This window comes from Monomorium pharaonis, chromosome 1 (genome assembly GCF_013373865.1).
Source record: "Monomorium pharaonis isolate MP-MQ-018 chromosome 1, ASM1337386v2, whole genome shotgun sequence".
In the NCBI taxonomy this organism is placed as follows: domain Eukaryota; kingdom Metazoa; phylum Arthropoda; class Insecta; order Hymenoptera; family Formicidae; genus Monomorium; species Monomorium pharaonis.
In genome coordinates this window covers 7,724,512-7,749,774 of record NC_050467.1, presented here as the reverse complement: position 1 = coordinate 7,749,774, position 25,263 = coordinate 7,724,512, and the positions used below count along the sequence as shown (strand labels likewise).

General features: G+C 36.9%; 2 protein-coding genes and 1 long non-coding RNA gene across 3 annotated transcripts; 2 read left to right on the top strand and 1 right to left on the bottom strand.

The window, feature by feature from the left end:
• Positions 1–1,754: 1,754 nt before the first annotated feature.
• Positions 1,755–3,830, bottom strand: LOC118648873. Its single transcript, XR_004965470.1, has 2 exons — positions 2,169–3,830; positions 1,755–1,998 (listed from the first exon to the last, which is right to left on the bottom strand). It is a non-coding gene; the product is annotated as an uncharacterized LOC118648873 (long non-coding RNA).
• A 7,218-nt stretch (positions 3,831–11,048) lies between these two features.
• On the top strand, positions 11,049–11,879 carry LOC118644862. Its single transcript, XM_036284578.1, has one exon. The coding sequence runs from the start codon at positions 11,049–11,051 to the stop codon at positions 11,877–11,879; it is 831 nt and encodes a 276-aa protein (XP_036140471.1).
• Positions 11,880–12,235: 356 nt separating this feature from the next.
• Positions 12,236–13,226, top strand: LOC105840293. Its single transcript, XM_012687180.2, has 2 exons — positions 12,236–12,626; positions 12,682–13,226. The coding sequence occupies exons 1-2, from the start codon at positions 12,236–12,238 to the stop codon at positions 13,224–13,226; spliced, it is 936 nt and encodes a 311-aa protein (XP_012542634.2).
• Positions 13,227–25,263: the final 12,037 nt, after the last annotated feature.

Below are 25,263 nucleotides of genomic sequence, written 5' to 3'. Positions count from 1 at the left end.
AACCTGATACACAAATTAATCTGATATTCGGGATTCACTGTCATAAACTACATATCGCATTATTATTACCCAGAATGATTGACAATCTATCTGGAATATGTGATCGGCAATAGGAAAAACCGCAACCAAATCTCGGATTCAACATCATAGAAATATTTTTTATCAAGTTCTATCTTTTTTCTTGAGCAGGGGAAACACTGTCATTGCCTCTATCTAAAACCTTACCGGGTACAGATATTTACCTTTCTGCAGTATTTGTAGGTGATGCAGCATTCCCATTATTGAAGAATTTGATGCGACCATACTCTGGTGCCTAACTTGAGTCCAGAAAAAATTATTTTTAATTATCGGTTGAGCAGAGCAAAGCGCGTAATAGAAAATGCATTTGAAGTACTATCAGCTAGGTGGAGAATATTTCGACGATCAATTGTTGCGTCTCTTTCAACTGTAGATCGTATAGTTAAAAGTTGTGTGATGCTGCACAATTGGCTTCGAGATGCAGATCTGAAGGTTTTACCTGGGGTCAGAGAAGATATGTTCCAGTAGGATTTATAGATGTAGAAGATCGCTATGGAAATATAGAAGTTGCTCAATAGCGATGCGAAGAACCACCTGGTGCACTTCGAGGTTTTGCACCAAATGTATCAAGAAACTCTGCAAATGACGCCAAAAGAATTCAAAATATCTACACAGACTCTTTTATGAAGGAAGGTCATGTACATACATTGGCAATGGAATAAGCTATCTGACTTTCAACGGGAAGCGTGTATGCAACAATGTGTGTGCGTGCGTAGGGTAAACGCGATCGCACGGAGAATGCTGGGATCCGTCCCGATTGAGACGCGAAGTGGTGAGGAATGCGGTAGATTTACGGGGGGGGGGGGGGACGTAGGTGGTGATAAGACGAAAAGAAGAGGCGATGATGTCACTCACACTTAATAATTTATTAACACGGACGTTCAAAGCGAGGGGCGCGCCGTATCTCTTTACAATTTTACGGAGATCTTGAAATATCCTGTTATTACGCTGCCTGTAGTCGATCTTGGAGATCTTGAAGAGCCTCTAGATCGAAGCTCTCGCGAACTCGGAAATCTTGCGCGCGATCCGACGGAAATCTTGTGCACGAGGCACAGGACGTTCGCGAGAGAGATACGGGCACCCGAGCATGGACGTAATGCACTCACACATTCACACGAATATGCGAACTTAAGAATTACTTGACAGTAGCTGCCGAAGTAGGGATTACGAGTTAATCAATATTGGTTGACAGGAGAAATAAGTTAATCGAACTATCACGGTGCGAGTACTAAGAGATGGAACGGAAGTGAATCCCCACAGCTAAGATCGGCGGATGACGAAAGAGATCTGCGGGATGATCTAATGTCGATGCTGCGCTGCGAGAGACTGACTTTTTTTCTTGTCTTAGGACAATCGCGATCGCGGAGGCAAAAAAAGGGGCGGCAAGGGAACTGATTTCGAGCCTTATTTGAGCATCGATTTGACATGCCCTTTTTTGGGCATGTTTTGTATAGATACCACGATGCGAGAAAACGAAAGACGCGCGCGTGATGAGCTAGTGATAGCGCCGTGTGACTAGGTGCATCGAATAAACGAACTACAACGAGCGCGATGGCTGTCAGCAGCTTTCACTACTTACGGATGAAACAGAGCAAACAAAACATGCTGAAATTTTAAGAAAATTGTTCTAGTCTCGAACAAACAGGTAGAAGGTAAAAATTGATTAAAAAACAGAATTTTTAAAATATTTAACCGCTCAAGTTTTATTTTGTTTCTCTGCTACAACTTGAGAAAGCGCTTGTAATACAAGTGTTTTTAAACGTAATTTTGCATTTACATTTAGATGCTGTGAATCCCGCGATATAGACAAATAGAAAAGATCATCTGAATTCATGGTGTCGGGCAAAGTTCGTTTTTCCACCAAGTTTAAAATTGCCTCATCGACCGCATCTGTAGGCATTTCAGACAATTGTCTTTTTGCTAAAAAAATAGTTAAATAAATATTAATATTATATTGTTGCACTCTTTCACTCTAGCACACACTCGCGCTTGCGCTCGAAAAAGAGAAGACATTGTTTCTTTCAAGAAAGGTTTATTAACCAAACGTTTACAAGAACGAGCTTGAAACACGTCCAAACGCAGAGACGTACCAAGAACAACAACCACATGACTTTTAACAACATTCACATGGCAACCAACTTCGTCTGTCACAGCTGACCGAGGCGATCGATATATTGATTTCCACGACAGCCGACTACAGCTGCCGTTCACAATGAGCGCGAGAACATCGCGCTTATAACACTACCCTCTCTCTTCTCAAACATTGTCGTCCCGACAATGAAAGAGATGCAATTTCGGTTCCCTTGCTGAGCTGCGTCGTTTCCTGCTCTCCTCGAGCTCCTGCAAAGAGTTACCGAGCGACGACACTTATTCAATAAACTCTTAAGAACTTTCTCCATCATTCATTCGAAGGTCGTGGGGGCGTTACATAAACCAAAGGGCATTACCGTAAATTGCCAAAGTCCGTTATCGATCGAAAAGGCAGTTTTCTCCTTATCTTGCGCGCGAATTTTAATTTGCCAATAACTGCTCCTTAAATCTAGCGTAGAAAACTAAAAGTTACCTGCAAGACGATCGAGAATATCGTCTATTCTTGGAAAAGGAAAAGAATCTTTAACCGTTACAGAATTTAACTTGCGATAATCCACACAAAATCTCAATGATCCATCCTTTTTCCTGACTAAAACCGCAGGAGAGACCTAAGGACTGTTTGATTCCTCTATTACACCCTGAATTCTTATCTCTTCTAAGGTTTTATTCACTTCCTCTCTCATATGGAAAGGAATTCGACGAGGAACCTGTTTAATGGAAAGAGAGTTTTCAACATTAATACAATGTTCAAGGACATCACAATTTCCTGCCACTATTTTTTCGGAAAATACATTACTAAACTTCTTGAAAAAACCATAAAAAAATTTTTTCTGGTTAGAAGACAAATTTTCAGAATTTTTTTCTAGCAGTTTTTTCAAGAAAATTGGGCTTTCCTTATTTAAAGAAACGGGAGCAGTTGAATTCTTTTTCTTTTTCAATTTTTTTAAAATCAAAAGCTGATTCGAAAACATTTTCTAAATTAATTTTCCTTAAGAAATCCGTCCCTAAAAGACAATCATCATCAATTTCCGCTACAAACATTTCAACCATTTCACTGAATTTCCCCAAATCAACTTTCATCAAAACTTTAAATAAAATTGGAATCTTTTCCCCAGTAGGGTATCTTAAATTATTTTTCTTTACAAATTTTCCTTTCCTTTCCGATAAACTTTTTATTTACAATAGAAACATCTAAGCCCGTATCGATCTTGAAAGAACATTTTTTTCCTCCAACTCTTCCTTCAAAATAAAAATTACAGGAATTACACTTAATTCTATTAACATTAAAAATTTTAAAATAATTTTTCGGGGAATTTAAAGCGCGAGTCGACCTCACCCCATTGAGATCAACTAAGCCTCGTTTCCCTTCTCCTCGGGATACTCCGAGCGGAAATGACCAGTTTTCCCACACGTCCAACATTCTCGGCGATTCCTGAAAAATTTTAAATCTTTCTCTTTCCCTTTTTGCCCCACAGACCCTTTCTTTTTCTTTTCTTTATCGAGAGAAAGAAAATCTCCTTCCTCAACATGTTTACGGACCTCTTTTCTCACAAAAGTTTCCCTCTGAATAATTCTTACAGCCTTACCCAGCTAGCCAGGCCTGTTAAAATCACATATCGTGAAAGCTTTACAGCAAGGATTGTTTCTGACAACAATTTTATGACAAGTAATTGTCTGTTGCTTTGTTTTCTAAAAGTTTCGAGCAAATTTACGGCAAAAGTTTTCATCACACGATGCTGCAAATAACAGAGAAAGACTTGTACATAAGTATTACGTATAGAAATTACAAGATTTGTTCCGACACGATAAAATGCAAAATTTAAGCAAATAACAGAGCAAACCTTGCTACACGACATGACAATAAATTTATGGCAGAAACAGGAAATCTTATTAAGCACAGAATAACGGCAAATTAGTAGCAAAAACAAAATAAAACTTGCCGAGCATACTTTCGCAACAAAATTGCGACAAGGTGTGTCCGTAAACAGCTTAGTTTTTGTTGGCAAGGCTTGTCGCAAATAGTATGACGCACATTTTATGCAAATAACAGGGTTGCATTATCGGGTTTTAAACTTTATTTCTGACTTTACTATCTATCTCGAGATGGCGCATTTCTCGTGAAAAAGATTTACTTACTGGATTAATAAAAGGGGCTCGTCGAGAACAGAGAACCAAGTACGATTGCACCATTCACATTTAATATTGGACTAATCAATCTAATATTTCAGTCTAATAATCATTTTTGTTGATCTAAATTTCGACAATATTTGTCCTGTTCTTGCCACAAATTTGCTATCATATTGTGCATAGCAAGGTTTGCCTTGTTTTTGCCACAAATTTGCTATCATGCTATGTACAGCAAGGTTTGCTCTATTCTTGCCACAAATTTGCTATCATATTGTGTACAGCAAGGTTTGCCTTGTTCTTGCTGCAAATTTGTTGTTATGCTTTACTAGTAAATTTTACCCTGTTATTTGCATAAAATATGTGTCATATTATTTACAACAAGCCTTGCCAGCAAAAGCTAAGCTTAATGCGGACACACCTTGTCGTAATTTTGTTGCAAAGGTTTGCTCGAGTTTGCGGCAAACTTCGCGCAAAGTTTGCGTCATTTTGCTAGCTGGGTTAGCTCTTTCTATAGCCGTTTTCAGAGAAGACTGTCCTTCTAATTGAAGGGTCCTCTTCAAGAAGTTATCGGCTAAACCTGAAATAAATTGAGCGCAGGCGATTTTATCCCGTACCTCGAAAAGACACTCGGGATAAGCAAAACGCGCCAACCTTTCAAGATCAGAACCGAAAGACGCGAGATCTTCCCCGAATTTTTGCCTCCGGTTCACAAACTGAGAATAATAATTTTGAGAAAGATGCCCCTCACCGAAACGCAATTCCAGTCTCGATTTTATTTCCATAAAGCTGACATTCTGTAAATCCTGAACGGACTCGAGAACGGAACGCGCTTTTCCTCTCAAACTTGTTGCCAACGCGACGGTTTTCGCCGACTCGCTCCAACGGTTCGCGCACGCAATCAAATCAAATTTGGCAAGAAACTCATTTAGCGGGGACGAGCCGTCAAACGTATCAGGCTTAAGTTTATAACCGAGCTCGCTACGATCCTCCCTCGCGTCCACGGAACGCGAATCTTGACCGCGCGGAGAAATCGGATTATTATTGGAAGGACTTAGCTGATTTTCATTTCCCCGTTGAGACTGCAACTGCCGCAACGTTTCCAAGAACACCAATTGTTGCCGCGCCTGCTCCTCACACAATAAGCGGAGTTCGTCCATTAGAAATTATAGACCCAACACAGCCGTCTCAGACGCTTCTGCAGGAGTCCCCGGAGTCTCTAGACGCCTCCTCTTTGCCGGAGTACGTTGAAGAGAGCGTCCTCCGAAAGCTTCCGTCGGCCCTTCGATAGGAATCTCAGCAGGAATCTCCGCAAGAATCGTCGCCGCTATCTGAGAGCGGGTCCTCCTCGGCGAGAGCGTCGCCATAATGCGTATTCCTCGATTACTCGAGAAATCTGTCGGCTTGTTGCTCGTCCGTTTATCCCGGACAAGCCCCCAAAAATGTTGTACTCTTTCACTGCTCTAGCACACACTCGCGCTCGCGCTCAAAAAAGAGAAGATACTGTTTCTCTCAAGAAAGGTTTATTAACCAAACGTTTACAAGAACGAGCTTGAAACACGTCCGAACGCAGAGACGTGCCGAGAACAACAACCACACGACTTTTAACAACATTTACATGGCAACCAACTTCGTCTGTCACAGCTGACCGAGACGATCAATATATTGATTTCCACGACAGCCGACTACAGCTGCCGTTCACAATGAGCGCGAGAACACCGCGCTCATAACAATATCTATTTTTATTACATTTTCGTACTTATGTGATACATAATCTTTATTATTTCATAGAAAAGTAAAATTTGGCATATCAACTATTTTCTTTTTACTAATGCACTATATAATTAAAATATTCAAGTAAATCAGTTGTAGGATAGTACACTGCACAAACTGTTTTTTAAAATACTTAATTAAATAATTAAAAAATGTGATTTATTTTCAAATGAAGACAATATTTATCTCGTTTTTCCGGTTGGCGGATTTGATTTTGTTGAGAATGGCTACCAGAATAGCTCTCAGAACGAGGAAAAATGCTCGGAGTACGAGATGAAGGTCTTGGAGGACAAAGCGAGGCACCAGAATCGCTCTCAGAATGAGGCGAAATGTTCGGAGTACGAGACGGAGGTCTTGGAAGGCAAAGCGAGGTACTATTAGGACAAGGCGAGGCACTATTAGGAGGACAAGACAGCATACTTAACGGACGTAGTGAACAGAATTCTATTTGTTCTGTCTGCCTCGTATTAGTATCCCACATATTGCCTACTGTAAAATAATATAATAAAAATTAAAAAAGTATAATAAAATTTTAGTTAAAGTACGTATTACATGGAGAAAATTTCCTTGTAGAAAGTATTTTATGCGTATAATAGTTTCAAACCAGACTTTTGTATATCTTGACTTCAAACTATGATACATGTAAAGTAAATTGTATAAGGAATATTTTTCTCTCTTTATAAAGAGTTATTTATACAAATATTTTTTACCATGAAATTCTTTTTGTGTATACGTCTATACAATGAGATTTAAGGCGTAAGGCATAAGCATATTATATAGGCATATTATATTCAACTTTAAGAGAACTTTTTTAAGAAAACATTTAGATATTTTGGAAATGATGTCAAAATGGTCGAATTAACCATTTGAACGCTTTAAAGTATTAGTGCTAAATAGATTAATTGTAATTTCCATCAAATTATATATTATATAAGGTTATGGAAAAAGTTAAATTTAACAATGAAATTAATAGGTAAATAAATTAATGCTATTTATTTTTAATGTTTTGCAAAATTTAATTGCTTTTATAAAAAAAATATAATTGCGTCAGTTTATAACATATAAGGTATATGTAGACAATAAACAAAGTACCCATATCGATGATTCAAACTGGCGTAGCAGATAGAGTACAAGGTTCGTAATCCTAAGGTCCCGAGTTCAAAACCTACCAACGGCAAATAAGAATAAAATAAAATAAAATAATATAATTTAAATTTAATTAATTAATAAAAATTTGTCCCAAATTTAGTATGTACTATTGATAAAATAATTATAAAAAAATGAAATTTTTATTTTATTTTTTTATTTCTAGTCGCAGTTTAAAGATATCCGATTTAAGAAATCTTTTAAATATTAATTTCATGATATCTTTCTGTTCTCAAAAAAACGACGCATTGGTTAACATTCTGACATTATATGTTATCTTTTAGAAGTCTCTTTATGTTATCATTTTCAGAAACAGGATATCTTTTAGAAATCTTTTTGACAACATATTGTTCACGTCATTCCATCACGTCAAAATACGGTACATTTCATGACGTCATTAATTTGTGACATTCGATCGTCATTTTAACGTCATGAGGGCGTCATTTCGTGACGTCAAGAATAGTCAGTAAATGACCATTTTGGGACGTCAAAATGACGTGAGCTTGCTACCTGGGATCATACGCATTACGCACATATTCTTCTGTTTCAAATGTCTCTGATGGTGATGCCGTGTCAACGGATAAGGGACGTACAGGTTCAATACCAAAACTTTGGGAATTTGTTACAGTTCTAATTGAGAATTTATAAAACAGAAATTATCCCAGCAAACACAAAGTTACATGTAACGTGCTTGTTAGTTGTAATTTCCCACTCAACAATGTAATTGCAATATAACACGTGTGTTATATTACAATTACATTGTTGAGTGGGAAATTACAACTAACAGGTACGTTACATGTAACTTGGTGTTTGGTGGGATTAGTTTATGTAAAAGTATACCGTTTATAAAAAAAAAAATAATTGACAATTCAATCATGATTCAACTAATAATGAAACTAACATCATGATTTTGCTATTCTATCAACTACCAAAATTATAATAATAACTTTACATTTGAAGAAAGTAAAACTTACTAGCGAGGTTCCACTACATTCGATAAAAAACTCAAGTGTGTCATAAGTGGCCATGGGCTAAAATAAACAGCTGCTTGTCCACTTTTTGTTATGGATTTCTTTTTCTTCTTTATATACCGATCTCGAAGATTTCTCCATCGGTTCTTTACAACTCTTTTGTTTAAATTTATCATAATTTTATAATTGTTAATATAACTATAAATTTTTTTATATCTAAGAACATATTTATAAATTATTTCAATTTTAGAAGTAATTTCATTTTGTTTTGATAAATACTGGCATTGGTTCAAGAATGTGGCTTATGATATTAAACAATTATAATAAAAATTCAAGAAAACTGTTAAGTCTAGAGTCATCGCGTTCGCTCAGCGCAGTTCTTAAGGTGGCAAAACTGCGCGGTGGCGCTGGTGATGCTCCAACCAAGGAGCGCCCCCGCGATCGACTGCAGCAAGCGTTTGGCCCATCTAGGTCATGATCGGCATCGAAGGCCTCGATCGTCTTCTTGCTTCTTTTTCTTGCGCTTCACCTTCTTCTTCTTCTTGTTTCGTCACTAAACGGACGTGTCTCGCGTTCGTGCGCATTGAAAGTTCGTAGTAGGATATTTCTAAATAGTATAATTATTTCAAGTTAACTTTGATTGAGGCTTTAGCCTGAATACAACGCGTGTGAAATATAATAATCAAAGAAGGTTCAACCTTAAGAAAGCCTTTTTCATCTCCGCGACGAAGTTCACAAACTTTTGAGATCAAGGGGCTGTTAGCCCATGTTTGTGAGTGGCTCTAGCCAATCTTCTGTGCAAGGAAATGCCATGAGCATTTGCAATATTTGAACCCACAAAGGGTAAGTTGCACTGAGAAAGTCCTTATACAGACATTAGGCAGAAAGACGCTTCTTGCCGCCTCGCAGATTTGCACACTCACGTAAGTCTGGTACCAGTCTCATTCTTAGATCGCATTCTCTGAAATACACGGTCTAAATTCTGTTGAGTTAACAGACTTTTGTGTATGGCCATTTTTTCCATTTCAATATCTTATACCGATTTAGACGGCCATATTGAATGACGCTCGTATGCCCATGTTTATTCTCTGAAACAGTCATTTTGTTTTACACATTCGCATTGTTTTTTAGTTTAGTGTTTACGTAATTATTATAAATTCGATATATTCGTAACTTGTTTGTAACAGTTGCTGAGTGCTAATTAACTTTAAGAAATTTATTTACTTAATGCATCTTGCGTATTATAATTATAAGTAACCCTGTCAATGGAATTAATTCATTATTCTTTATATAATTATATTCTTAAGTTTTTTACTCAGTAATTCTTTGTTTTCTGAGTATTACTTTTCGCATTGATCCATATATTATGAAATTTCTCTTGTGATTTAATTGTTTTTCTTGATACTGTTCTAACCTCTTTATTCTTACAGATTTATATATTATTATTGGTACGTATTTATGTTATCATAAACCTTATATGTCAAATTGCGATTTAAGTTTTGATTTATTGTATTTCCGACAATTAAATTGTATTCTGTATGTCTGTTTATGATTTGTGTTTGAGCCTTCTCCCAACTAAATCAGTTATCAATTAATCATCATCCTCGAGAGAATTGTTATCTTTCTTTTAAACAATGATCACTTCAATTGTGTTCATGATTTATCAGCTTCATATCTATCAAATTTTACAATTAATGTTAGAATTTATGTTCGTTCAGCGAATAATTATTAAATTGCAATAACCTGCTAAGTTAATAGCTCTGATTTTATTTTATTTGTACAGTTCCTATTCGTATCGCATAAATATTGAATTAAATATTTGCTTAATCTGTTATACAATAGTAAGTAATTTTATTCTCCTCCAGATTTACAAAACACAAGTGTCATTTGAGTTACTCTAACATTTTATTTGGTCCTTCGAGCCGGATACTGAAGCAGTGTCATTGAGGATGAGGCCCAATCACATTCATACACATATTGAGCTGCAAATTACGCTCTCCAAAATCATTGCGAGTTCTTATGACAATTTTACAAAAAATGATTCAAAAGACATTACAAATAAAAGAATTCAAGCTCGTCTTACAAGATTAAAAGATGTCTGGGATCGCTTTTTTGTAGAACATAAAGCAATAAAGGTTGCTGTTACAGAATTAGACTCAAAGGATAAGCAGGAAATCTTGTCACATCCTTACTTTGCTTCAAATGTATACACAACAACTTATGAACATTACATAAACTGTGTCGAACGCCTAACTGGTTTACTTGACCAAGAATCAGAAAACGCTCCCAGCTCATCAATATCTCAGCACTCAGCACCACCATCCTCTGGCTTGCCAGTTTTCCTTCATCATGCTCGACTATCTCGTATCGACTTACCTAAATTCAGTGGATCTCCAACGGAATGGCTAACATTTAAAGATTTGTTCTGTTCATTAGTAATTGAAAATCCAGCAGTATCTCCCGTAGAAAAGTTACAGTATTTAAACACAAGTTTAACCAGCCAAGCTGCCTTGTTATTAAAAAATACCATTTTAACAGCAGATAACTTTCAAAAATCTTGGGATGCATTAATCGCTTTCTGATCATAAACGTTTATTAGTAAACGCCACGTTACATTCTTTGTTATCAATAAAACGCATGGTGAAGGAGTCAGCCGTCTATTTGGAGAAATATACACATGTGATGCAAACTTATAGAACTTTTGAAAGTTTACAAAGGCCAGTTCATTACTGGGACAATTTTTTAATCTTTATTGTTTTACAACGCACTGATTCAGAATCCGTCAAGGTATGAGAAGAAAAATTAGGCTCTTCAAAAGAGCTTCCTACGTGGACTCAGTTTACTGACTTTTCAGCATCCCGACTCATGTCATTAAAGACCTTCGAAAAGATTCGCGCCATTAAACCTGACATTCATCATCATCAGAGCTCTGTCAAATCCTCCTTTCATGGAAAATCCAAAAATAATTTAGATGCCAATGTAAAATCATGTGGAATTTGTTCCGGTAACCATTATATGCTACATTGTCCACAATACGCCAACAAAACCGTGCAGCAACGAATCATTCTCATCAAAAAACACCAGTTATGTTTTAATTGTCTTGGCCTTCATAAGCTAAATCAATGTCGAACATCAAAACGATGTCAGAAGTGTGCCGCCAAACATCACACTTCGATTCATAAAGCCTCTCAAGGATATGCCCATAAGACGTCCGCAACCGCTGAATCTGCCATCATCAGCGTAGCTCAACCTAAAACTCTACATTCTTCAATCGAGAAACCATTTAACGTCCCCAACGTCTTATTAGCAACAGCATATGTCAAAATTGTTGCTCCAAATGGAGAAAGTTTAAAGGCAAGAGCGTTGATAGATCAAGGTTCTGAAATATCATTAATAACCGAAAGAATAGCGCAACGACTAAAATTACGACGTTCCAATTCAAACATCCCTCTCATAGGCATTGGAGCTCAAAGATCTACGAAAACCAAAAGATCTACAACATTCACGATCGCGCCTCATTACGATTCAAACTTCCAGTGCATCGTTTCAGCTCACATATTACCAAAGCTCACAACGTCCATTCCTTCCGTTGCGGTGAACCCGAAGTCCTGGTCACATCTAAGTGGTTTGAAATTAGCTGATCCGAAATTTAATAGTCCCGGCTTAATAGATTCTACTGGGCGCAGAGATATATAGACGCATCATACAGGAAGGAATTATTAAAGGAAAAGAAGACACTCCTATAGCTCAGTTAACTCAACTTGGCTGGATAGTTTCCGGGCCTGTGAATAACGTTTCCATAAGCAATTCCATCCGTTGCGCATGGATTCCACGTGTACCACGATAATGATCTTCACGAATTACTACGTAAATTTTGGACTATAGAAGAATTTCAGCTCACTTCCAACTCTCGTTTTAATGCCGAAGAAGAAGAGTGCAAAAACCATTTCAAGTCTACGCACTCCCGTGATGCACAAGGACGATACATAGTTCGCCTGCCATTTAAAGGGTCTAACAACACACTAGGAGAGTCTCGTTCAAAAGCACTTCGGATGCTATACCGTCTAACTAATCAATTCTCCACGAATCAAAGCTATGCTCATGCTCAAGCTTATCAGGAATTCCTACAAAATTATGAGGATCTCGGACATATGAGACAAGTTCATTCTACTCAACCAGATCCGGAGTTTACGTATTATTTGCCTCATCATGGAGTATTCCGAGAGAGCAGCCTAACAACCAAGCTCAGAGTGGTGTTCAACGGGTCAAACAAAACCAACAACGGATCATTATTGAATGATCTACTGCATGTAGGAGCCAAACTACAAACCGACGTCTTTGACGTACTTATTTGGTTCCGACAATTTCGATACGTCTTTTCCTGCGACATAGAAAAGATGTATAGACAGATTAATGTCCATAAAAAGGATTGGGACTACCAACGTATCCTTTGGATAAATCAAAACCGCCAAATCTTAACATACCTAATTAACTACAGTTACATATGGATTAGCGTGCGCTCCCTTTTTGGCACTTCGAACAATTACGCAGTTAATTGAAGATGAAGGAAAACAATCTCCCCTCGCAATTCCGCCACTCACAAAAGGAAGGTATGTCGACGACATTTTCGGAGGAGCTGATTCCATCGAACAAACAAAGGATATCATAAAACAACAAATCAATCTGTGCACGGCGGGCGGTTTTCCGCTTCAGAAATGGACGAGTAATAACTCAAAAATGCTCGAATTCACCTCGTTCAATCAACACCAACGTCCCACTACTATCCACTTCGAGGACACACCGACAGTCTATATCTTGGGTCTATGCTGGAATTCTGTCTCAGATTCTCTCCAATTTACAATCAACTCCGTTAAATCAACAAGCATAACAAAACGCATCATCCTTTCCACAATTGCCAAGATATTCGATCCACTCGGCTTTTTAGCCCCAATCATAATTTCAGCAAAAATTCTGATACAAGAACTCTGGCCTATCAAGCTTAGCTGGGATGATCAATTGCCGCCTTCCGTTATCGACAAATGAACAAAATTCTAGGATAATCTCAAGGACACCCCAAGACTCATATTTCCAAAATGGATCGAGCTTCAGCAGAATCAAAATATTGAAATTCATGGTTTTTTGAATGCCTCTCAATTCGCCATGTGTGCCACTGTTTATATCAGAATTAAAAGACAAGAGAGCAAATATTATACGCACTTAATATGCGCTAAAACGAAAGTCGCACCTCTCAAGAAAATGACTATCCCTCGCTTAGAGCTCACCGCAGCGACTTTGTTAACTAAACTTGTCTTCAAAGTTCTAAATGTTTTGCAACGAAATCATACTCCCGTTTTTTTTTTGTGGACGGACTCTACAATTGTTCACACTTGGATTAATAGTCACCCGTCCAGGTGGAAGGAATTTGTACATAATCGCATTTGTCACATTCATGAAACACTTCCCCAAGCAATCTGGAAATTCGTTCCTGGAGTCGAAAATCCAGCTGACTGTGGAACTCTACTATCCTGCACGGGAAGGATCACGCGGCGCGTTAACCTATAATATCTTTTATTTATGTAATCTCTTTTGTACTTGAAACACACAGTAATTATATACACAGAAATCAGTGTGACGTGCTATCTGCTACCTAAGAAAAATCTAACAGGTTATGGGCCCAGCACGCTTCCACTGCGCCGCATGTGTTATTGCTTGAGTGTATTGTTCATTGTCAGTTAACCTAAATTCATATTCTCGTGATTGTCTGAGTTCGGTAGTGTTCCGTCGTGTAGTACATCCTCTTTCTCGCCTTGAGTAAAAGTGGCGGAAAAGGAAGCGTTCAACCTCATGAAATTCGATGGCACAAATTTCGTTTTATGGAAATATGGCGTGTCATTCATGCTGGAATCGCAAGATTTGGTGAAATTCATCGAGGGCACGGACAAGCAGCCCGACAAGGAGACAAAGGCCCGTATTCATAGTCGAGTCTCAAGTCAGTACTTAAGATGATCTTGGTCAAGTCAATCTTATTCAATCAAGACCGTCTTAAGAACAATAGATTTCATAGTCGTGAAATAAGACAATCTTCACGAAGAAGATTGTGCTCAAGTAAATCTTATTTGATTCGAGATCATCTTGACGAAAATGTTCTTAAGATTGAACTTATTTGATATTCGGCAACTTCCGTAATATTTCTGTTGGATTCTCCAATAGGAACGTTGCATTTATTATCATCTGCTCATGTTTTTACGTTATTGTCATAGTTCATGGTGCAATAAGCAGTCACTGCAAAAATAATTATATTATTAAGTTTAATATTAATATTAATTTATAGAATGCTATAAACAAAATAAGTCGAATATTCAACTTAATAAAATTTATTAAAAAATTTTCCTAATTGAATTATGTATTTATTAACAAAATGTCGTGCAAAGAAAATGTAAATTCAAGCAAAAATAAACACAACAATGGAAAAAAAAGTATTTAAGTATTTAGTATTTTTTTTAAATAAGCATTTTATAAGCATTCTTTATTGTACTAAACCTTATGTGATACATATGCGTTTCATTTATAATTTATCAATTTAATAAATGTGTTTTTATATAAAAAAATATATCAACAATTATTTATAATCAAATCAATTTATATATTATTCATTATTACAATAATCCATTTATTTGTAATAGTAAATCCTCTGTTATTTATTTTAGCAAGTCCTTCCTTTATTATTAGTAAAATTCCATACATAATTGATTCTTTCAAAAACCAGAATCTTTTTTTAAACTCATTTTTATTTCAAAAATTAAAAGGATTGTGACCATCTCGATTATATCTTTTTGGAAGTTGTATTTGTAATTCGTTTTCTTCATTTTCTTCCTCCTCTTCATTAGATAAGTTTCTGGGATTTCAATATTTCTTGGTTTTTCAAAATTCATTATAAATGTACGTAATACTGTCGCAACTTATATAAATTAGGTTAGCGTTCACTTCTTAAGTTCACTACAGACACGACTTGGCGAAGATCGTCTTATTTGCCGATATATATATCAAATAAGACGATCTTAAATGACTATGAATACGTATCATCTTAAGCCTATGCTTATATTGAATAAGAAAAGTTTATGAAACACATTTAGGCGTTCTGAAATAAGATCGTCTTGGTCAAGTCACGACTTGAGATTTTGCTCAAGTCTTTGCTTATTCGTCGACTATGAAACTAGAGGGCATCTTAAGACCAAACTTAAGACGGTCTTGGAAATAAGTCTCGACTATGAATACGGGCCAAAGTTAAAAGAATGGAAGAGGATTGGAAGAAGCGTTAGTCAAAAACATCTGTAATTCTGTTAGGTTCAGTGGATTAATCGTTGCACATAAATCTAGTGAATTGCGCAACGCCAAAAGAAATATGGAAGAAGCTGCATGTACTGTATGGTGATACGACCGAGGATGCGAAACAACGTTGTTGGAAACAATTTTATGAGTTTCGCGTAAATGATAGTGAGCCTGTTGCAACTCACAAGGGGACCTTACGGGTCATGGGTCATCGATTTTTTTCATACTTATAGGATTTGAAGATCAGTACCCGGACTTCAATTTCCTAAAGCAGTACGATGCGCTTCTCAAAAATACTCGAGAAAATCGATTTTGAAGATTTCTGATATCTTTAAGTACAGAAATTTTTGACCTATCGTCAGAGCCGCTCGTAGCCGAGCGCACAGAGCTCTAGTTTAGTAAGCGCGAAGTCGCTGGTTTGATTCTCGCTCTGCCCCCAATTTTTTTTTAATAAGTCAATGCAGTTTTTTTTAAATTGTATATCTTAACATTTATCAAATTGAAATGCCAATTAATTATTAAATATTTATTTTTTATTTTTAAATAAAAATTAACATCCCTTTATTTTTATTTAACGGTAAAGTACGAATAGCACAGCATCTGCTCTCTCGGAACCCTTACTTCTCCCACTTTTTGCAAGGCTGTTTTTTTTCACGACTAGATGCGAAAGAATGGGGATCGACCAGGATCGACTTACAATAAACTCGACTTGTAAACTCCGACTAACGTGTTAAAGATACAGCGTAAAATGTAAGCGATAAAATAACTGAATATTATTTGTACATATTATTTTTGCATTTAACAATAAGACGTTTTCCATTTTTGTACCAAATTTTAATTTATTATAAATATTCGCATTTTCAAGCAAGTGGCAATTAAAAATAAAAAGTTGTTAATTTTTATTTAAAAAATAACGAATAAATATTTAATAATTAATTAGCATTTCAATTTGATAAATGTTAAGATATAGGATTTAAAAAAAACTCCATTGACTTATTAAAAAAAAATTGGGGGCAGAGCGAGAATCAAACCAGCGACTTCGCGCTTACTAAACTAGAGCTCTGTGCGCTCGGCTACGAGCGGCTTTGACGATAGGTCAAAAATTTCTGTACTTAAAGATATCGGAAATCTTCAAAATCGATTTTCTCGAGTATTTTTGAGAAGCGCATCGTACTGCTTTAGGAAATTGATGTCCGGGTACTGATCTTTAAATCTTATAAGTATGAAAAAAATCGATGACCCATGACCCGTAAGGTCCCCTTGTCAGATAAAAAAATTCAAAACTATTTGTAGAAAGCTGGCGAAACGGTCTCGGATGTCGCCATAATATCCAAGTTGCTAAGCAGTTTGCCACCGAAATTTTTTGCATTCACAATGGCGTGGGAATGCACCGCTAAAGCCGAGCAGAAAAAGGAAAGCCTTATTGCAAGAATTATACGAGAAGACAAACGATTGACAGTTGTGGAGGAAGAAGCGTCATTACTCGCATTACAAGTGAAAGGTATGCGAGTAAAGCATAATAAAAAATCAAGATCAGATACTAGTGATCAGCAAAGTAAAAAAAAAAGCATCAAAAATATAGAAGAAGCCAAGACGAAGTACCCATGTAATTATTGTCACGAATTTGGCCATTGGTATCGGGAATGTAAGAAGCGTCTTACACACGGTAAGAGTAATAAGGAGAAAACGATCAAGGAAAAATCGGCCGACACGAAAACAGAAGAGGGATCTGGATCTGCATACATATGTGACATCTCAGCGCTGTTTTTGGAAACAACGGATAAGAACGATTCTGTGTAGTTAGCAGATTCAGGTGCTAGTATGCACATGACTCACCGATGTGATTTCTTTCGTACGCTTGGACCTGTGAAAGAGGTACGTTCCGTGAGAGTCGCGGGAGATAGAATACTTCCAGCGGCTGGTGCCGGTACAATAGACATTCAGGTGAGTGTCGGTAATAAACAGATTGACCGACAGTTGACAAATGTGCTTTATGTTCCCGGTTTGAATTGAAATCTGTTTTCAGTTGGAGCTATAACTGATAAAAATTCTCGTTTCATAGTTATCATGATCGATGCGAAGTTCGAGAAAGTAATGGGACTTTATCTGCAGAAGGAGTTACGACGCTGAATCTAGCCACCTTCGGTAGCCACCTGTCGCGCTCAAACTAGGGACGACATGGCATTGGGGGCATCGCGGGGCTAAACCACGACAACGAATAAAGTAAAATAGGATCGTAGAGAATTTAAAATATACACGCACGCATTTTAGGGTGTCTACAACAATAATGTGCAATTATTAAGGCAGCACAAGACCGTCTAATTTGTTTTAAAAATTGTCAAAGTGACTTTTCGCGCGACTTTATCGTTTAAATCGTAGCCTCTTTTTCCGGCGGGGTCGGGATGGCTTCAAAAAATTCACAGACAATTTCAAGAGTCTGTACAACAATAATATGTAATGATTAAGGCGGCACAAGACCGTCTAATTTGTTTAAAAAATTGTCAAAGTGACTTTTCGCGCGATTTTATCGTTTAAACCGTAGCCTCTTTTTCCGGCGGGATCGGGATGGCTTCAAAAAATTCACAGACGATTTCAAGAGTGTACAACAATAATATGTAATGATTAAAAAGATCAACTCCGCTTTAAAATGTAAAGTTTGTGATATACGTATATCTGTTGTTCGTGAATAGAAAGAATGTGCTTGTGTAAGAATTGAAAATGTTTTATTGTAATGGAGAAATTGCGATTTGAATACATATAACAATATAATTGTTGTGTATATTTAATACGCTTGTATATGCTATTATGTACACAGTAAAAAAGTTTGTGTTAAATTTAACTGACATCACATGTCCAACGGTCCACAGAAATTTTTCTGTTAATTTAACATATTAAGCATATGTTAAACAGCAACATAAATATTATGTTATATTTTAACATAAAAATGTAAATTGTATAATTTGACATAATTTTTATATAACAATTTAATGAGAAAATTATGTCAAGGTAACACATGTAACATGTTATCTTAACATTATAATAATGTTAATGTAACATATAACGTGTAACAATTACATATTATATATGTTATTTTAACATGATCATAATATTATTTTAACACGTTATATATATTAATTTAACATATTATATACGTTAAATAATAATTATTCTAGAAATGCTAAAAAAATTTTTTACAATTGCATGTATAGATTGTTCCAGGATAATCGATAAAATTTGTATGTATGTATATTATTGGAATCAGTCCAATATTATAATATGCGAATGCAATCGTACTTGGCTCTCTGTTCTTACCAGCGCCTTTTATTTACCTAGTAGGTGAACCATTTTCACGAGAAATGCGCCATCTCGGAGTAGATAGCAAAGTCCTCAAAAATGAAATGGTCTTTGTTAAAACTTAATTATAGAGTAAATTTAACATTTTTGTCTGTCAATTTTAACAGATAAATTCTATCACTAATAATAAGAAACATATTTATTGTGTAAAATTAAAAGTACGTACACATTGTGTTACTTTTACAGATTTTTTTAGTTATTCTAATAATTTAACACTTTACTTGAATTAACACAACAGCCATATGTTAAAGTAACAAGCAAATATGTTAAATTTTGACATAAAACTTTTAACCAGAATATTTTTTTAATAAGAAAACAAAATTTTTTACTGTGTATACACTAGAGTTTAATCTCACTCTCGGTCTAAGTTCAAAGCCACGACGTAGACGTGGTAAGATGGGGCTCCACTTTTTTTTTAAATTTTTATTTTAAATTTTTATTTTTACTTTTTAATTTTTAAAATTTTTTTAGATTTTTTAAATAACAAATATTTTTTATTTAATCTTTATTTGATGAGTGTATGAGTTTAGTTGATGAGATATAACGATGCGCAATATTCAAAGGTATTGCGTTTTTGCACCATTTGTGGTAGTTTTTCTATAGTTTTCACATCTATTTTTTTTGTTGCTTATGTTTGTAATCAGGTCAATGTCAGTGTTGAGTAACGAATCTCGAAGCTTCGTAATCTTTCTGTCCTTTGCGTTTGAAATTTTTGCATCGCAAAGCATTCTGGCTATGTCTTTACGAGCATAGGACATATCTTGTTCTGAAAATTCATATTTATTTCCAGAACATATGGTATATGCCCATGCACACACGTGCACTCCGCAATTGCCACTAATAGTATTATTAGTGCGTTGACTGGGAAGATCTTTCGGGATGTACAATTTCCATTCAGTCCAAGTGATAGTAAATGCGGAATGGGCGGCATAGCTATCCATGAAGGCGTACAGATTATCCATTAAATTTGATGGAGGATTTTCATGTAATGAATAAAAAAAGATAAAGATTTGTTCTTTCAGAGAAACCATTAGTAAAGTCCAATGTCCACAGAAATTAATGGGCAATAACCAAACGTCTTGATTCCATATATCTGCCGCATCAACCCATCGTTTATAACCAGGACTTAACTTGCTAAGCATTAAAGTTTCAACGAAAAATGTTTCAAACGGGAAAACATTCATATTTTTTTCACGTGCAAGGTCACTAATGATATTGAATACTGCATTTATCACGTTGTCATCTAGCCACTGATTCCTTTTTAGCGTTTCCAAAGACCTGGCAGAATTGATCGCAATTCCGCAGACATTTCGTTCAAAGTTTGGAAATCCATCAGGATATTTTCCATTTTTATCGAACATATTACTTTGCAATTGTAGGTGACCAATTTCATTGATATTAAATGTACGTGATTGTTTCACCGTTGAATTTTCTTTTGACGTATGCAGTACATCCTTTGCAAAATCACTCGAACAGTTATTCGTTTGTACGGGCTCTTCAGTATCGAGAACTGTTTTTTTCTTTTGTTGATTGTCACAGGCTGATGACAAAATACGCGCACAAGTAAAAAATTTATTTCTTTGCTTTTTCTTATCCATCCATTTCTCCTTGGCAAATTTATCGGATTCAATGTTATTAATTTTTATACGTTTTGTTCGAAGTGCTCGCGTTGTTTTTCTGTTAATATGAGTCTCTCTTTCTCTGATTCTAAAATATAGAATCTCCTCTTTTTGTTGTATATATCTTGCGGCGCGTATTTTACGTTTTCCATTGAACATAAATTGTTTTTTCCACTTCCACCAGTTTTCTACACATGCATTGGTATCCCTTTTCAGCCCAAATCGACAAATAATTACACCTGACCATAACGGGAAGTAAGGCAACATAAAATCAAAGAGATACTCCATAAATTTTGAAGAATAAAAAGTATTTTTCGCAGAAGTACACTCACTTTTTGTTTCTATTGTCAGGCGAATATTATTAAAGAATTTGTAGAAAGGAGAACTTTTACACGTATCCGCATCTTCCATGTCACTTTCATAATCTATCGGCACCTCGTTAAACGAATCAGTATCGATCGGTGATTCTTTAATCTCCGAAACACGAGAGAGATTGTTCTTGCATTTTTCACAATGCATTTCTTTTCAAGACCGAAAATCATGACTATTTCACGTGCTATTGAAATCGCTTCGTCGAGTGTTGTGCAGTGTATCAATTCGGTAAAGCTGCAAGTAGCAATTATACCTGCTTCTCGAGACTCAGTGAATATCTTTTTCGCTTTGTGATTAACAGTTTTGACGCAATGACTGGAGCGAATGTGCAATATAGTCATGGGTGAAATTGGTTTTATTCCTATTAATTCGTAACAATTTTGAAGATAAAGCGACAACTTTATCGTTAAATGTTCTTGTCACTGGCTGTAAAATTGTGCGAGGTTGCTTTCCCTCGGGAACCGCCAGGTCCGAGGGGGCTACGCCCAATTAAACGGTAACCTTTATAGATAGTAACAAGTAACGCTTTCTCAACTAAAATCGCTAGCTTATGAGAACGGTATCCCCCAAATGGAACTTTAAAAGTTCCCCTAACAATATCGGTAACTCGCGAAACGGTATCTTCAGTATATCGCTCGAGAATGCTCTCTCCACGATATCGGTATCACGCGAAAACGGTATCTTCAGTATATCGCTCGAGAATGCTCTCTCAACGACATCGGTAACTTACGGGAACGGTATCTTCCCCACACTATATATTTTTGGGCGCCAGGCGCGAATACTCACGCCACACAATAATTAGCGATAATGCGGTAACCAAAGAGAAAGCGTTACGAATGCCGGTAGCTCTTTACTCGAAGCGGTAGAGGGGCGTGATTCTTAAATAAATGGGACGTGTGGAGACGTGAGATCGAGGCAGGTCGCAGAATAGATTTGGTACTCAATTATTAAATAAATAATCAATCAAACTATATTTCCTAGGTGATTAGAGAATACGGTAACAACAAAAATAATTGACTTTTTTCAAATTATCGGAGCACAATAAATCCACAGATATATTCGATTGAGACGGAAACACGAATTCAAGACAAAAAAAATGCGGAAACTAGAAAATCTACTATACGAGGCGAGAGGCCGGCGAGGCTCTCTACTCGAATAATCACAACTACAATAATTTTTTAGAGACAGTATTCGCGGTAACAATCGACTCTAATTTTAGCTATGACTGTCGGTGCCGGCTTTGTCCAAGAGGGACGTACTTAATTAACTACTATTCGGGGCCGGTTGGTCCAATCTTTCGTGCGGCTACGAGACTCTACTTTTATTTCGAGTTTCTCCAAAAGCCTAAGCGAACACAATACGGTAACGCGATTCTGGATTACCGGTAGCACAACAAGAGACGGTATCCTTTATCCGGACCCGCACGAGAGTCGACCGCCTTAACCGAATCTTACGTAAATCCGGGTTGCCGAGTGATGGCCTTACAATGTGGTAACTTGGTCCACTCGAGTCAGTAGTAACGGCTGGTTTTCCAAATTCGGTAATCCAGGGGCTCGTCCTCGTCGATACGTATTATCGCACGGCTTGCCGAACAGTGAAGAGCCCCGATCTCGCGTCGGCCGGCTCGAAGCGCCGCGTAGGCGCGTGCGCGCTTCGATTTTCGATAGGTGGATCCTCACGCGTCGCTGGATCCTCGGTCTATCGCTGCGCCGCTTCACCCCTCGAAATTTCCCGTGATCAGCGCGTGTTGACTTCCACAGGCGAGATCTCTCTTGCCCTGCCGTTTCGGCTGATCCGGCTGGCCAAATCGATTTTGGTGGTGGGCGGTTGGCATTGATATGGCCGCTCTCCCGGTCTGCAGCCCGGTGACGTGCCCTCGGCGTGATTCCTCCAGAGAATCCTTGTGCCGCAACGTGGTATCCCTGCGTGATCGGTACCCTCGTAGCTCAGGAGCGACAACGCGCAGCGGGGCCCGACGCACGGCTCGGCGGGGAAACTCCTTGCGAGGCACCTCGTCCACTGTCGATAGCTCGCGACAAAACTCCCACGACGGCTGCTCCTCCTCCATTTTTGATACAACTTGAAATGAGCCCACACTCGGCGCCTTAACTCTAAATAACTAATAACTAGAATTGAAAAACGGTAATACGGAAGCTAGAAAAGAAAAAGATAATAAAATAACAAAATCGTATCTCCCTCGGCTTGGCGAGGAGTAGCTTCAGACCGACCCCCTCGGTCGGGCTTGCGCCGTTGTGACGAGCGCGGCCGGACGCGCCACGTCACAAGACCTAGTTGCGTCAATATATAAAAATATCTACTCTATTTTTAATTTGTACAATGACCTTAACTGTTTTTCTGTCATCAAGAGAACATAAAATGGTCGCAGACTTTTCATAAATTGAATGTATCCTTTTACATGTGTACCACAGACTTTTTTCTCTAAATTATTCGCGTAATTTACAAAGAAACGTAATAGGATCTTTATCTAAATCGTTCTTTGAATTATTTTGGCTCAATATTTTTTGCAGAATTGAGAGATCCAATAAATCATTAAAATTACCAGCTTGTAATGGCTCATCAGAAACATTGTTCAACATTTTTAATTTGTAAATGCTTGGATAATTAGTTTGCAATTCCTTCCCTATTTCTTCACGTTTCTTGAACTTAACGAAGCGACGATGCACTTCGTCTGAATCATGGCATATTTCTTTACTCATAAAGACATTGACCGTAGTATTATGAAAAGGGATGTTAAAACTGCAACAAATTTTAAATTGGTATTGTGTACAGGAAGTATGTAAACATTTTGCGTATGCTATAAACCAAGTAGTACAATTTTTTGAGGCATTTGCAACATTCCGGCATTTATGTCTTTAAAAGACAAGACGCACAACGGATATGTTTTTTTGAAAGTGTCGTTGAAAGCGTCAGTCCAGCCTTTCTTCAAGGTATGTCAATAATTCCAGTACTGTTCAAAAAAATGCGAGAAAGAACAATACTTTGACTTTTAATTGTATACTTGCCGTGTACTTGTTTCATGTCATGTTTATCGGACACGTGATATTTGGCAATGGAAAAACTTTTTTCTTGAAACAAGTTCTGCATTGTCAGACATTTCATAGGTAATACAATGTCCACATTCAGAAATATCTACTAATGATGGACTGTTCCCTTCACGAAAACCATTATCAGTACTTTCAAAATGCTTTAAAAATACATAAGCTTGTTATTTTATATGTCGAAATTATAATAACATATAATCAATACAAATAATGGCGGTTTTTTTCAAGAAATGCGAAAAAACATGATTTATCTTCAAATAATGTAGAAAAGCCATAAGCAAATATTTATTGTTGGTATTTTATCATGCTCACATTTACGTATACATCTATGTACATGCACCGGCAGAAATGGTGTCCCTCGGAGTTCAGCGCGGCAATCACCCATATACACGAAGCGCCGTACGTGTTACTAGGCGCGCGATGAAGTGGAGATGCGGAGGAGCAAAAAAAGTGGGGATCGCGCCACTGTTGCATCCTTCACTAACGCTACACGCTCAAGAAGGATAGAGTTATGATGAGTGAGAAGACGTGATACCGATTCGCTGGTGTCCATATCTGTTTCACTCGCATTCAATACTAATGACGTCTTTCGCTTGAGTGCAAGTGAAATGGATATTGGACACCAGCGAATCGGTATCACGTCTTCTCACTTATCATAATTCTATCCTTCTTGAGCGTGTGGCGTTGATGAAAGATGCAACACCGGCGCAATCCCCAATTTTTACGCCGAGGGACACCATTTCTGCCGATGCGTGTACATCATATATATATATATATATGTGTGTGTGTGTGTGTGTGTGTGTGTGTGTGTGTGTGTGTGTGTGTGTGTGTGTGTGTGTGTGTGTGTGTGTGTGTGTGTGTGTGTGTGTGTGTGTGTGTGTGTGTGTGTGTGTGTGTGTGTGTGTGTGTGTGTGTGTGTGTGATTTTTTCTTCTTTCACATTTTTTAACCGTCAAAATATATTGCCGTTGCCCGACTCTCACCCCAAAAAGGTAAACGTGAATTAGAGAATCTCTTTTTGTTTTTTTTTTTAATTTTTTATACTTAAGATTTTTTGTATTTTTTATTTTTTAATAGTGATAAAAAATACTTAAAATGACAAATCTGGCAAATATTCTTTATTAATTTAATTCAAAGAAAGGCAATGTTTCGGCCAGACAATTTCTGGCTCTTATTAAGCGTATCTATACGTTAAAAATGAAAAAACAACTATAAGTACGTTTCAGAATAATAAATCCACTAATAAAAGAGAGTGAGATTATAAATACCTTAGATATTTTAAGTTATTGACAATAAAATTATCTACATTTTGATTCGCACAAAACCGTTGAATATAGCAAGGAAC